At 39.8% G+C, this 15755-nt stretch overlaps 1 protein-coding gene across 11 annotated transcripts in view; it reads right to left on the bottom strand.

The window, feature by feature from the left end:
* Positions 1 to 4536: 4536 nt before the first annotated feature.
* Positions 4537 to 15755, bottom strand: part of SLC39A10 (solute carrier family 39 member 10) — a 52522-nt gene continuing 41303 nt past the window's right edge. For 10 of the 11 annotated variants that reach the window (XM_041403703.1, XM_041403704.1, XM_041403702.1 and 7 more), the window contains 4 exons: positions 14615 to 14983; positions 12721 to 12801; positions 10795 to 10985; positions 4537 to 7732 (listed from right to left, as the gene is read on the bottom strand). In XM_041403703.1, the coding sequence (XP_041259637.1) occupies positions 7574 to 7732; positions 10795 to 10985; positions 12721 to 12801; positions 14615 to 14983 (800 nt within the window). In that variant the 3' untranslated portion in view covers positions 4537 to 7573. The remainder of the gene's footprint in view (positions 7733 to 10794; positions 10986 to 12720; positions 12802 to 14614; positions 14984 to 15755) is intronic. The other variant, XM_041403695.1, reaches the window with a different exon arrangement.

Consider the following 15755-nt stretch of genomic DNA (forward strand, 5'->3'; position numbering starts at 1 on the left):
ATGTATTTCTTGCATTTCTTGCCTATAATTCTGTCAGAATTCTGTGCTGTTGAGAATGACAGGTATATTTCAAGTCTATCTGTAAAGGTATCCTTTTTTTAGGATATAAAATTTTATAGTAGGCTGTCTACATCCTTCAAGAGAATACTGTTTGCAGAAGTGATCTGAAACTGTCAGAATTTCATAGGTCTGGATTAAGTGGATGGGTAGATGGAGCTTTTCACTGGAAGACACACAAGATGTGGCATGACATGAAAGAAAAGATTTAAATCATATTTTAAATGATACAGTACATTAAATATCTGACATCCAGTATCTGATCCTGACTTTTACACTCATTACTGTGACTAATGTTGCAACTTTGTAAATCAGTTAAAGTCGACCCTGATGAACTGTATCTGTGATCTGGGGGAAGACAGGCTCACAAATGAAATAGCTGTATTCCACTGCAAGGAAAGTAGTTTCAATTACTGCCAATAGTGGAGTACGTTTGTCTACCTGTAAAGGTATCCTTTTTTTTTGGGATATAAAATTTTATAGTAGGCTGTCTACATCCTTCAAGAGAATACTGTTTGCAGAAGTGATCTGAAACTGTCAGAATTTCATAGGTCTGGATTAAATGGATGGGTAGATGGAGCTTTTCACTGGAAGACACACAAGATGTGGCATGACATGAAAGAAAAGATTTAAATCATATTTTAAATGATACAGTACATTAAATATCTGACATCCAGTATCTGATCCTGACTTTTACACTCATTACTGTGACTAATGTTGCAACTTTGTAAATCAGTTAAAGTCGACCCTGATGAACTGTATCTGTGATCTGGGGGAAGACAGGCTCACAAATGAAATAGCTGTATTCCGCTGCAAGGAAAGTAGTTTCAATTACTGCCAATAGTGGAGTACGTTTATTTTTTATTTTCTTGCTTCTTTCATACTTCATCAATTGAAACTTATTGCTATGGCATTAATAATACAGTTCTCAAGGTGTGTTTTTTTTTTTTTTTGCAAAGGTAAGACTGGGAAAACCTATCCACTGTTTTAATAATTGGATGTGTTTGCAATCACATTTTACATTATTTTGCATTATTTTTCTGTAATTAATGTAGATTATCTAAATGAGATTGTGTATTTAGCTAGATGGTCTCAATTGGAAACCAAATCAAACATTTCTACCTGCGTAAAGACCACAAATCAAACTTGGTAAGGATTAAAAAACCCCTAAAATATTATATGAACAATATTTTATAACACGGCGCTGTTAAAAAATGTATAGGTGTATGCTCTCATGCATACAGTTGTATGTAATGTATATCAATTAAATTTACATTAATTAATAGCTTTAAAAATAAAATTGCTTTGAGGTTTTAAGAGACTTGGGAAATGATGCTCATGACCATTTAAAGAGCTCCTGCTGAAGGCCTTTGTTTGTCAAGAAGAGGTTTCCCCTGACTCACAAAGTGTGGGAGCAGGAAGAAGCTGGGCTCTGAGCAGCTCAGCTCAACTGTGCAGGACAGGAGAAAAAAATGAACTGTTCCTGCAAGCTGTAAAATATCCTACTGCCACCCTCGCTGGCTGGCTGTGATTTATTCAGTGCCAGGACAAGAGCAGCCCCTGGCAGAGTGAAAGCAGCCGGGATGCAGAGAGCAGCTCTGGCAGAGGGCGTTTCCTTCCCTGTGTGCAGAGGTAGGTGGGCGTTAGCCAGAGCAGCCTCTCGGGAATTTGCCAGCAATACATGGCACTTCTTCATGCTCCAGCTTCCTAGGCAGTCCAGCATGGCCAAAGTCTGTTCAAGGTATGGATGGGCAGGAACAGGGGTGTTCCTTTCACTGTCAGTCTGCAGTGATTTTGGTTATTCGTGTGGTTAAACAGCAATAATTCAGGCAATAATGTGATTAACAGGCAAGTGGCTCAAGCAACTTCACAGAGGTGTTTCTTTCCTGAAGGAGAATGGGGCGTGGGGGGTTGTGAGGGGGATGTCCTCCTATTACATGACCAAAGGTTCTGAACAAATTACAAATATAGTTCCTAGCAGGGAGGGAACCTTTTTTTTTTGCCCTGAAAGATAAAGATTTGTATGTAGTAAACATTTATTGATACTTTTTTTGACTGGTTTGCTTTATCCCAGTTCTCAGTGTATCACCACTCTTGCCTTCCTGCAAGTAATTTTCTTTTATCACTCAAAAGTTGTTTTTTTTTTTAATGCACCTAAGAGGAGTCCAGCTTCTCCCCACCTCAAGAATTTAAGCATGTTTGATTTTCTAAAAAATAAATAAAATTATGAGCACAGCTATGGCCTTGTTATAGCATACATTTATTTTAGAAATATGTTGAAGTAGAGATATTTTTAGAAAAGTTTTCCATAAGTTTATATCCAGGGAGTTTCAGCTGCATTACTATGGAATTTTTTGGTGCTGTTGTTCTTCAAAAGCAGCAATGGCTGGGTGACTTGAGGGATGATTATTAAAAAGTATTTGAAGGGCTGGCGATGAAATGGTTCAAGCATGAACTAGCAGAAGTAATTAACAGCTTTTAAACTTTCCAGTGAGAATTCTGGCTGCTGCTCTGATCACTGTCCTGTTTTCCTGGAGGAGCTGCCAGCTGATGCTCCTCACTGTGACTGGGGAATGCAATTATGGTGCCAGAGGCACTGACACTGGGGTTGGCTCTGTAAGTGTTCTGAAGATGTTATTTTCCTCGGAAATCATTACAAATGTCAATTAGGTACTTGATCCAAGTGGTGTTTATTTTGCCTCTCCTGAAGGAGATGTATGTCAGAACAACAGAATTACCAACAGCATTTTTTTTTTTTAATAGATGCATCTTTACTGAAACTGATGTGTCTCAGTGTTTACTCAATCACTGCTTTGGTGGCAGTGACCTTCTCTCAGGCCTGGTTTCAGTGACTTCTAAGAAAGGGACATTATGTAAACACAAGTCATCTAAATTGACTCTGTGTGAGTCAGCACTCAGGGGACAGTAAGTGAGAAACACAGCCCAGTGAAGTTAAAGCATTTAAAAATAGGCATAAGAGAAATAGTTCATTATATTTCCTGGGGGCAGAAAGGCCACAATAACCAGCTTAATTTATCACACAGGAGTTGTGTCAGCCATCAGCAAAACACCTGCAGGCACTTGGCAGGCAGTGGGCTTGGAGAGGGGCTGCAGCCCCTTACACTTGGTATCTCATTTTAACTGAATTTCCATCAGCTCCCAGAATTTTTCAGGAATTATATCTTTGTGTCTTTTTATATCTTAGTTAACACACTTTATTAATCACTCTAGGAAAGCCTGTAGTGGTTTTGAAGTACAGCTTGTGGCCTCTTGTGGGCTGGTTGGCTACTTCTGCATATTTTTTTTTGCTCTAGAGGTGTCTTTCCCCATCTCTTCTCGGTACTGAAGCTGTACTGAATACACAAAGACACTTGCACAGAATCCTTTCCCAGAGATCTTTGGAATGACTGCAAATTCTGCTATTACCAAGGCTCAGTCAGGAACACAGCTGCTGTTTGATGGAATTCTTACACAGGCACGATGCAAAGCCACACACCACCTTACCCTAATTTTCTACTGTATATCCATGTTAGTATGTTCACCTTCCCTCCTGAGTTTTCACTGTATCTCCATTCTGGTGAAATTACTTTTCCACTCAAGAATGTTTTAAGGCTTTTTTTTTGGCGGGGGAGAATTCTATTTTTTTTTTTTTACTGTCTTCCTGAGGAAACATTTTGTGACTGTACAGCCAAGAATGTTTTAAGGCTCTTTTTTTTTAGTTCTAAGCTAGTAACTTGTACTACAGTAGGAGAGGGAATTCTGCTGCTTTAGAGGAAGGAAACATTTTGTGACTGTACAGTCAGTTTATAGATCTCCTACTTCCTCCAGCTTTTAAGTTTTCAACCCTTGGCCAGTTCTAGTCCAGTTTGTAAGCCAGGTACAGTCCAGTGCCACCACAGTTTTTGCCACAGTTCAGGAAAAAAAAAAAAAAAAAGGACAGCTGTAGGCAACTGACTTTTGTTAGTTCTAAGCTAGTAACTTGTACTGCAGTAACAGAGGGAATTCTGCTGCTTTAGAGGAAGGCACTTGCAGCAATGCCACAGTGAATGAAATAGGAATAGTGAGGAGGGTTTACAGGTAGTAAACTCAAGACATGCTCTGGGCAGATCATGTTTCTGAAGGATGGGAGTGAGAATTTCCCAGGATGGGCAGCTTTTTCCAGAAGAGACTATGGACTTTTTCTCTGAGCAGTCCAATGACTACAGGATAAGCCAGACAATCACAGTAATTTTCCAGGGAATCCCCCAATCCACTATTCTTTTTTTCAGTATTGCTCCTACCCAACTGCCCTAGACATAAATGTAGGACAGAGCATTTATGTTGGTTTTTAATTGTTTAAGCAACCCTGTTAAGCAAAGTATTTTGACATCTTCCTTTTCAGAATTTATTTTAGGGGCTTGTAGTGATGTCTGCTGAACTGAAAGGAATACTAAAACACAAAAGTAATCAAACCTTAAGAAACTCAACAAAAATATCTGCTCCTTGAATTTTTTTTTTATTTTCTGAAGGCTCCTTATGTATAAGGAACATACATAAAATGAACACAACACTGTTGACAATGAACAAAACAGCATTTGATAATTTCCAGCTTTATAAAATTTTTTAAAAATGATTTAGTTATAACAAAAAAAACCAATAGCTCAGCAAGTTATCTTATTGGACCATTATCACATTTTAAACCATAGACTCAGTTGTTAATGGGGAGAGGAAAGAAAAAAATAATAAAAAAATAATCACACTGCATCTAGCAACTACAACATTTTCTAAGCATAATCACAGCGGATTGAGTGCAATGTGATTTACATCAGAATTCACATGGGATGTCACACAGTGACAGCATTGTAAAATATACAAGTAACATTTATGCCCTCCAACAAATACAAGTTAAATGAGACTCTGGATTCAAGCCAAATGGAATGTTGAAGCCAAGTAGAAATGTAGTGGAATTCAGATTGTCTGTAACTCAAAAGTGTATATTAGAATCATCTGGAATTCAATACTGGTGGAAATATAGAGAAGTCACAGCTGTTACACTGTTCTGTTACACTTGCAATAAATACTAGAAAATAAAAGTAAACAATCTATATTCCATGAAAAATACAGTACCTACCTTCAACGACCATGTTTTTCCCTTGTCTGAAGATGGTCTTGGAAGGAAGTTAACTATTTTCCTACAGAGGCAGTGTATTGAGCTATAACCACATTCCAACTAATACAACAGTAAATATACTACTGGAAATCCAGAAATCTTCATTTGAAAAGAATTAAGAGAAATAAATCTTAAAAAAAAAAAATCATGTGACAAAACATCAGCTGCATAATGACCCCCTTATATTTCAGAATTAACAGAAAAGAAAAAACTAAGTCAGTCAGTTTAATACAAAAGAAACAGAGATTGTTTAAACTCGTATCTTCAGAAGATATCCAGGAAGTCTTGTCTCATTGACTTAACATGGGCACTATGCAAAAATGTCATCCAGGAGTTTTACACTGCAGAAATTCAGCAATCTGAAGCTAACAACAGTGTGTTTGCTAATTAGGGTTCTACACTAAATATGTTTAAAGAGGAAAAAAGAAAACCTGAGTTCAGAACATCAAATGGCTGTGTGCCTGAACTCTGGGCTTTTGGCTTCTTCACTGAAGAAACTGCACCCTTCTTTGAAATGGACCCTTAATACTGTTTCCTGATACTGCATTAGGAACAAATACTGGCAACCAACTGATACCTTTAAAACACATGAGCTGCTCTCAGGAAAAGCTAAACTGACCAATGAAGCTTCTGAAGTAAAGGGCCACAGGAAACACAGGAACTTGAAATGGAATGCAGAGACCCACTGGCTCTCATTAAAGGCGTTAGGAGTAGTGTTTTTAGCAGCTACACTGGCACCAAGCAGACCGGAACTTTAAAACTTACGGCACACAGTCGAAGTACAGCTTTTACCTGGCATACACAGTAGAGAGACAAACTGGGTGTTTGGATTAAAAGCTACTACCATGCTTAGGACTGGTACTACAGAATCAACTTGCACTCCCCACAAACTCACAATTTATTTTTTTGTTAAGGAGATGGGTACAAGAAGAATTAACTCATGTCTGGCAATAAATGCCTGTCAGCACAATCTGATTTAGGACAGCTGGTCCCAGCAAGTTAAGGCCCAAATTTTCAGTCTATTCTTCTAAATGACACATACCATGGTTCTACCACATCTGCTTTTTAATAATCTAATTTAAATACCAAAATTGTAAAAAAATATCATAGAAATGAACTCCTTTATACTGGAAGTAGAAATCTTCTTACATATTCTTTACTGCCAGAAATGGCTGGTGTCACAATGTCTGATACCAAGGCATTGTAGGAACAGATTTGATGCGCTGTTACAGTATGGTAAATACCCTACCAGTACACAGAGCATAATTTAACCCTTGTGTCCAGCTTCAGCTACTAGCATCTTGCACCTTGGTTTAAAATGAAGAGAAAACAGTCCAAAAATAATCATTTTAAAAAATGGAGAAATTCCCACATGGATTCTCTTGTTAAAAGAGTTTGCACAAATTCACAGCCACAATTCTTCAGTAGTTTATGCTGCAAGTGGCACACAATACATGTTTAGCGTCTGTAAGAAAGAACCAGAAACAGCTCAATAACTCCAAGGTCAGGGATTTCCCCAAGCTAACACTAATTCTACTGCATTTTGCATTTTCCTACTAATATCAAGGAACAAACATCAAATAAATCTCAGCTGGGGAAAAACATCATGAAACTGACCCTGAACAGAAGTTACACTTTGCAGAGTACATGGCAACAGCCTGCCTTCTTACACAAGAGGTTTGCAATGATGGAGTGCAGCTTAACACAGCTTCCAAGAGTTTAAACAGTGTTTAGGCTTGGGGTTTCTTTTTAAAAATTTAAGCCAGCACAGTGGCTTCCAGCCATGTCCTGCTGTAAGACTGAATACTTCAAGTCACCACTACGCAGAAAAATCAGCACAGGATTAATACATATATATACAGAGGTGCACACACACACAAGTATATGTGTGCACATCTGTCTGTATCTATACAGATCTACACACACATAGAGCTAGGAGCTACTCAAGACTCAGGTGGCACTAAAAGTTTCCTTGGGTTCCTTGCACAGGTGTGAGTTTCAGCTGCAACATCTGAGTTCTGTCCAAGTGCACTAATGGAATGGTGTTTTCCCAAATGAGATCTTTTCCTGTACTTCTTCTTTCTTAAGCAAGCAGTGCTCCCTATACAGCACCCTGACCTTGGCCCTTATTTCTCAGATTTAGGGTTTCCTAAACGTCACTCACTCGAGTTTAGGAGTTGTGTTGGGTAAGCTCATCTGATGGGATTAGAGAAAAGCAGAAGCTACTCTAGGCAGAAAGGAATCTCCTGTCCTTGTGTAAGCAGTGCAAGCACCACGTGTCCTCTGAGCAGTGTGCACACAGCCACACAGTGCAGACTCAAAGCCAGACAGCAACAGACTGGAACCACAGAGATTACCAGCATCGGGTCAAAACTGGATGTCAAGCACTATTTTGTCTTCATAGAGGGCAATCACCAGCATGATGGCAAATCCAAGAAGCAGGCCTAGATTCTGAAGAATGAACTGCCCCACAGGACAGTAACCATGCTCTTCATTATCTCCATCTCCATGAAGCATTTCTGGAAGCTAAAAGAAACAAAGCAATTTAGGAAGTTATTTCACTTCTTTTCCATTTATACACGGACAAGTTTACAAGGTGATATTGGCAAGGATAAACACTCCAGCGTTCAGATATAAAATCAATACACTAAGACACAGCTTAAACTCTACTGAACATTCAATAAAAACATGATCATGTGATGTAGTTACAAAACAAACTAAAAATGCCTTTCCTTCAACTTTCACCAGATCATCCAACTGAACATTAAGTTCCTCAAGACAGGGTGCAGCCAATATTCTTCAAGTTCTGCTCTTTTCATTTGAAAATAATTCAAGTCATGGTTAAATAAACATATGACTTTGATTAACTTAGCCATTCATTTGTCATTTGAGATGCTTACACATATTCACATACACATCCTTCTTAAATCTGGGAATGATAGCTACAAGCAATTAAAGAGAAATTTTATGTGCAGAAGAACTTATGAAAGTTCTGGACATTCTGGATATTGCTCACCTGTGAGGAAAAGTCAAAGTACTGACAAAATCAACTGATAGTAGTGCTCTTGGAAATGTAAAATAAAGTTTTGTGTTTTACAAAGCCATCCATGTAGAAAAGAAGTAGAACATTAACAAGGAAATTAATTCAAGTAAACAGGAGGTAAATGTTAAGATCTGGTTACTGAGAGATGCTTCTGCCTGAATTATGGTGCAAATAAGACCATATGCCAAAGTCAAGAGTCAGGATTTTATTTAACAGCAAATATGAGGCAGAGAGAGAAAGAAATAAGAAAGAGAGAGGAGGGAGAGGAGAAAGAAAGAGAGTAGGAGAAAAAGATGAAGCAGAACATAGTCACCACTTGTGGATGCAGCCAGTGTCCTCCTGGTCCTCTTCAGCCTGGCTTCCCCAAAGCCAGCCACTCAAAACTTGTCACCATGTACACATTTTAGCAAACAAAGGCTCAATGCTCATTGGCTATGCAGTTCTCTTATTCTAGGGGTTAAATTATTCCCTCACTTCCAATGCTAATTATCCCATCCCAGTCTCTCTCTCTCCCTTTGAGTCGGGTGCCTCACAGGAGTGCTGGGCTGTGGCCTCCCCCTGCTGGGCCCAGCCAGAGCTCATTTTCAGCAGAGCTGCTTTGCCTTTGCATTCTTCTCCCCAGCGCTGTTTGCTTCTCCTTAGGCCTGAGATAACTGGACAATAGTCCCACCTTAACCTTATCTTAAGTCAGGACTATACTCAGTGGGGTGGGATTCTGTGGTGGCAGAGGAGCAGTTGCTTCTTTGCACAGTTTGCTACAGTGGGCAAAGTCCTTCGGTGATTTAATGGTGTTTGAGGCACTTGTGATCTTTAAGTCTCTTACAGTAATTCCTTCAAGGAGGGAATTCTTACAGGAATGCCTTCAAGACTCACTCAATACAGAAAATGATGATACAGAAGAAAAGGGGTACTATTCCTGAAAACACAAAACCCCAAAATCCCCCCCAGTTGTTGTGACAAATGGTTATCACATATACACTAGACCAAGCAGCTCCACAGCAAGCACTAGTCTAAATTACAAAGTGCTGTTAAGTCACAAAGAATAAAGGGCTTCACCTTAGCATTACCATAATGGGCTTTAACACTCTGGATGTTTACTTTGACAGCGCATCCAAAGATGACTAAACGTTTTGCTTTATTGCTAATAAATGCTGATGTGACCAATTTCAGGGACCATATAAAGAATGGTCCTGTCAATTAAAAAACCCCATCCTTTTGAAGTTGAAATCTCATGGTGTCAGTACTAGAGATAAAAGGAACAAAAACTGCAACAGATAAATTTGTTTCCCAGTAAGATAAAATTATTCAAGTTGGATTATTCAATGTACCCATTCAAAACAGGAGTGTCAGGAAGGAGGATATTATGATTACACTTATAAGTTATCACCAAATGAAATGTCATGAAATAACATGGAAAACCAGGACGACTTTGAAATGCCTGAGTTTAAGTGAAGGGCCTGGATAGGAATATCCTTATCATTGAAACCCATGTAATTAGACAAACTTCAGGACAGTCAAATGCAAAAGTACCAAAAGGCTCATTCTCAATGGGCTGGTGTAAGGAATGGATAGAAAACTGCACCTCTGTGAGCCTCTGCTATCAGCCAGGGAGGAATCAAAATCTAATCTTATAGTGTGCCAGGTAAAGAGGTCTTTGAGAAGGAGGCTGATTATTGAAACACCAAGACAAAACTGGTTCAGTTTCAAGGGTCTCTTGCAGAAGCTTTCCTGCTGTTGTTGAGTCAGGCCATGGGACTTTGACTATTTGGTTACTACTATGATGGCTGAGGGAAAGAAAGAGGAATGAAGGAATGAAAGTAGTGCCTTCCTTTCCTTTATCCATGACATCTTCAGTCAAAGAACAGGATATAACTATCAGACACAGAGCTTACAAGGAAGTGATATTTCAGGCATTATAAGCTACTATAGAACACCTAAAGGTGCAAGAACGATCACTCTACCTAGACATTCTTTTTAACAAATTGGCAGGCCCTGAAAAGGAGTTATTCACCTATTAATAGATTAGAGGGACTTTATAACAACATTATATTTACAAATTAAAGTCTCTATAATGAAATGGAGAGCATGACAAAGTACCCCAAAAGTGAAAAACAATCTCATCACCTTTACCAATCTCTGGTAAAGACGAGAAGTGAGAAAATTGTCTCATTTAAAGGAAGCTCTGAAGCAGCTTAGAGGAGAGAAATCAGGACTGAATATGGGCTGGTAACATGTGCACAGAGCATTGCTGCCTGAAGGCTCTGATCTATGGTGTACACACCCTTAGGATAATACACCTGTGTGTTCTTGAAGCAGCAGCATTTTTCCACCAGTTAATTTTTTTAAAAGCTACTCACCACAACAGCTCTGGATTGCCAGCCGCTCATAGTAGAAGTTCAGACTGAACTTTCCAGAATCAAATATATGACGATGAAGTCTCAGTGAAGAATAAACCTGAACAGCAGACTGAAGTGCAGCACCCGCAGAAGGCCCAGCTTCCCTCCCAGAAGGCCCCAAAGGCGCAGCCCCACCCAGGCAGCCATACCATGTCGACCAGGGCCACGTAGAGGAACATGCCGGCGGTGACGGCGAAGATCCAGAGGGTGATGTTGTTGGCGTACTGCCCCACGGCCGTGCCGATCAGCATGCCGATGTAGGCCATCATGGCCGACAGCAGGTTGTACACGATGGCCTGCTTCACTGTCATCCCTGCCTTCAGCAGCACCGCAAAGTCACCTGCGGGACAACACGGGCTGGGTGTCAGCGCCGCCCGAGCGGCCGGAGAAACCCCTCAGCAAGGAGTGCTGCTGCAGGGAGCGGCTCACAGGCACGCTGAGCCACAGGAACTGACCACCTTGGAAGAACTGTGTGTATGCACAGCCATCCCTTGAGTGAAATATGATTTAAAGGTGCCTGTTCATGCTGCTGAGTGTCAGAAAGGCAGCAGTGATTAATTGTGAAGGGTGGATGGAGGAGTCTAGGTCTGCTCTTCCCACAGAGAATACACCCGTGTGCACACACTCGTCTTTCTCAGAAGTTCTCCACGGCACATAAAACCAGAGGCTTAGGATCAATACCTGTGAAAATTCCTCTTAGCTATACACACCTCATTATGCATATCCAGGAAGAGGATAACGAGGCATTTGTCCCCACAGATGACAATGAATTTGAATTTGAGCACTAGGAAGTTCACATTCACAAAGAATGACTTCACATCCACCCTGAATCAGTTTTCTGGGTAAAGGCATGCCAGGGTAATGTGCTTTATTCCGAATTCAGGACAGCTCTACTAAATTAGGTGCTAAAAGTAGATATTCTTTAAAAATTTAGACTTCAGTCTTGTAATCAGCTGTAATAGTTTTACTTCATTCAAAATGAATTCTTGTGATCATGAGACGTGTAAGGTGATGTACAGACATCAGGGCAATTAAAGTAATATTATTATGTAATGTTCTTATACCCATGCCTGAAATTATTTGCCTAATCTAGAATCAAAAATTAGAATCATAACTATATCAAAATAAAAAAAAATAGATATAAACTACTCACCCCTTATACAAGGTTCATTTCATCATGCTATGCTGTCAAGTTCTAAGCATTGTAGTATACATTGCAATCCTTTATCTATTGCAGCAGCTTCACTTAATTAATGATTGTATAGCACAGGTGTCAAACCACCACCACCTGCTCTATTATTTCCCCCCTATGCCCATTATTTACCTATAGCTCAGGAGCTGCCCATATAAAATGCTTTCCCTCATCACCTCTAAGGTTTTTGCAGTGCTTGTTTTACCTCACTTTTGATCATTCAGACCCAGCAGCTCTTGAAGTAAGCAAGCTGTGAGTACAGACATAGGTCAATCTAGCACAACTTCACATCAGTGGAAAAACAGAAAATTCCTCCTCTCTCTGGCTGCTCTTTTTAAACTCTCAGGGTGCAGTACATTTTCATGCAATGTGAAAACAACAGGTTTCATCATGGTTAGCTACCTCCAGAAGAAATCCTTCAATTAGGGGGGGAAAAAATCAATGGCACTGGCAACAGTGCCTACAGGCTTTACCCTAAATGGCCACACCTGCTGAACTCGGCCACAGCTGGAACAAAGCCTCTTCTGAAGATCCCCACATAGAATTTTACTTGTGTAAACCTGTGTTTACTTACCTGACTTGACTTTGTGTAAGACAATGCCACACAGAGTAGTGTGGAACTTTATAAAATGCAGAGCTATGTAAAATGCGTGCTCCTAAGAATATTTTACAAACATGCTCAAAAAGCTTTACAGAAGTGCTGTAGCTAGACACTACCAACATAATCCTCTAGCAGTACCTACTCTGAAGCAGTATTTTTCCCTCACCCTCTGAAGTTCTGGTCACCTCTGCAGCTTCTGCACTGCATTGTGCTTATCACAGTATTACAACAGCTTTTAGATAAGGATTTTGTACAGATGGAGCAGTTTCTACACTTAGTTACCTAATTCATGGGGAAGCTCGTGACAAAATACTGCTATAGATGTACTAATTCCCCCTGTCAGTCCAGCACTAAAAGCTGCTCCTAGAAAAAAAAAAGGAAAAAAAAATTAAAATGATATTTCACTATTTTCATATCAGAAAATCAATCGACTTTGCAGAGCTGACACCCTTCTGTTAGAATGCACACTATTATTTTTCAGTATGTCTGTGCCCTGTCTGTATATAAATGGGAAATACTGGAAGCACCCTGGCTGGATGTGCATTACCACTGCAGGCTTTTATTAATCATATATCTGAAAGACAAACCCTGGAGAAAACACAACTGGCCAAAATTGAGACATAAAGACAACAAGCTAATAAATAACACCACTTTTAGGAACTCTCAAATACAGGAGGGCAGTTAGGAATGTACATGAGCAAGAGTCTGGCTCTATCTTTCCAGCCTGGAAATCCAAACTAATATTTAGACCATAACCTCTCTAGCTCCTTTCTACTTATTTTTAGAAAACACATCAGCAATATTAGTAAGCCAGACCTGGAAAATAATATGGGTAAAAACATTGCCATAAATATCTTTCAGTACTTTTGCATAAGCTAATTGAATTCAATCAACTTTAAGTTCATACCTTAAATAATTCTGAGATGAGAAAACTGGCATTAAATTTCTGTACTGTAGCAGAGAAAAGCACAAAAAGAGCCTGCAGTGAGCAGTCTAAACAGGCAGCATAAAGCAGAAAGAGAAGACACAATCTGAAGACAGAGGGGGAATTTATTTCCTCTGGATTCCTCACAGCTTGATATATTAAAAAGATGAGCATGCTTTTCTAAAATCTGCAATTTACACAGATACATCTGTTTGGGCTTGACCCAGGAATATTTAGCAATGGAGTTTTAATACTGTGAAGTTCTCAACAAAAGGTGTGGCAATTGTTTTTGGCCTTAGAAGCCACTGAGTAAATGTCTTACCTGTTTTATGTGAAAATGAAGCAACAAGTTAATTTTTAAGGAGTTTAGTTTCTTTGGAAGTTGTCAGAAGGAAGTGGAGAAACTGTAGTAGATTCCATTGTTAATTAGAGACCCTGACAAATGCTTATCCCCCATCCTTCAAAATGTGTGTCCCTTCTGCCATTAGTTCAGAACCCTGCCCACCCTTACTCTTAAGCAGCTGCCTTAGTCACGAATCAAAATGCGCACTTCAGTCCCCTCACCATCATCCTGACTTGTACCTCCAAATTAATACACTTTACAATTCAAATCACATTTAGAGCATTGTGTGACTCCAAGCTGATTTAATAGAGCTAATAAAATCTCTTTGGTACTTCAATTTCTTCTGCACTTGGCTAGAAATAAATCTATACCGACTGTGAGCCGAAATAATATTTTGCTTAAATTAAAATTGAATTATCCTAAGTAATACTTTTAAAATATTATTTCTGTAACCTGGCTCACAGTGTATTTTTATTTGCAAGTACTGTGTAATTCTATGTATTAACAATAATAGAAATAGTATTATTGTTATTGTTAGTAAATCTCATTCTAAATAAGACTGAAAGGCATTTATTTATAATTCCAAGGCAACTGAGACCCAAACAAGAAAGGTGGGTTACTGTGCTCCATAAATCCCAAGGTTTGTCTGCACCGATCTCTCCTTGGCAGAGACTGATTGTCACTGCTACTTGTACACTAATTTTAGTGCAAGTAGCACAGAGTATTAACAAAAGGGAAACTGTTACAATTGACAGCCTTTTTATTTCTGCTCTGCAGGAGACTGAACAATGGCAGTAACCACAGGTGCTAACTGGAAGCCTTACCTGTGATCACTAATGAGTAAAATATTAGCAGAGTTACTAAAGGTAAGGAGAAACTGTTGAGAAACACTCAGTGCTTTTGCTTACCGATTGCTAAGCCATCACTAAAGTTGTGAATGCCATCTCCCATAATTACCATCCAAGCAATATTAGCTATCCCAGTATCTTTCAGGTCTTTTCCAGAATGACAGTGGCCATGGGAATGATGGGAATGTTTGTGATGCCAGTGGTGACTGTGTTTTCTAGCTATCATTTTATCTTCGCCATGGCTGTCATACTCGGAATCGTGCAGCTCGTGCTCTTGGGCGGCGTGGGAGACGTCGTTGTGGGAGTGCCGCAGGTTGTTGTCCTCTTCTACAGACAGGTAGTTTTTGGCAGGGGGCTCCAGCTGCCCATCCAAGTCAGTCAGTTCAGTTTCATTCAGACGATCTTCAGACAGAACCGAGTCGTCTGCTCCTGCATCCAATCAGTTGGGAGAGACACCGAGTTAATTCCTGTTTAACCCTTGACCTAAGGGTTAACTGCTTTGGGAAAGCAAAACAAGTATGTTAACACATCCCAGTCTAGCAAATTTGTTGTCAGCATTCAATGCAAAAACTTTCTGTCATTGAGACATTTTTTCACAAATGTGCATGCACAATATATAAAAGTCTCCACTGCAAGGCAGCAGCACTGCATCCACAGCACTCAAAGCCAGTTTTAACCCAGCCTACGCTCGTGCCTGTAATTTTGCTACTGACAAAGTTTATGGTTCAACACTGGCAAAGGAGAGTTGCCAGAATGATGATAATGTCTTAGGGCTGTAGATGGGATCTGAATGGTTTAGGAAACCCTACCTGGCTCTGCCTGTACATGCCCATACAGGTCGCAGCTCAGCCTCCACTGTCATACAGACATTTCAAATACATGTTCCAACCCCTGCACCGCTGAAAACTTTCCCTGTTGTGTGTCAGTGCCCCAGTTCCCATGTGAGATTGTTTGCGTGGAGAAGGCTGCAGTCCTAACCCTCTCTTCTACAAACCAATCAAATTAAATAAACCTAATTTGTGCAAATACAAATTTGTATAGGTTCTTCATCAACAAATTAATTCTGCAGCCCATGCAGGCAACAGAATCGGAAAGTTATGAAGCAAAGCCTTTGCCCTTCTCTCCTACTGTGAGAAGGGGGATAGAGCATTTATTCTGGGTACACACAGCATGAGCATTCACAGGCTGTCATGAAGGAGCA

Source organism: Onychostruthus taczanowskii, unplaced genomic scaffold (genome assembly GCF_017590055.1).
Source record: "Onychostruthus taczanowskii isolate IOZ18803 unplaced genomic scaffold, ASM1759005v1 scaffold20, whole genome shotgun sequence".
In the NCBI taxonomy this organism is placed as follows: Eukaryota; Metazoa; Chordata; class Aves; order Passeriformes; family Passeridae; genus Onychostruthus; species Onychostruthus taczanowskii.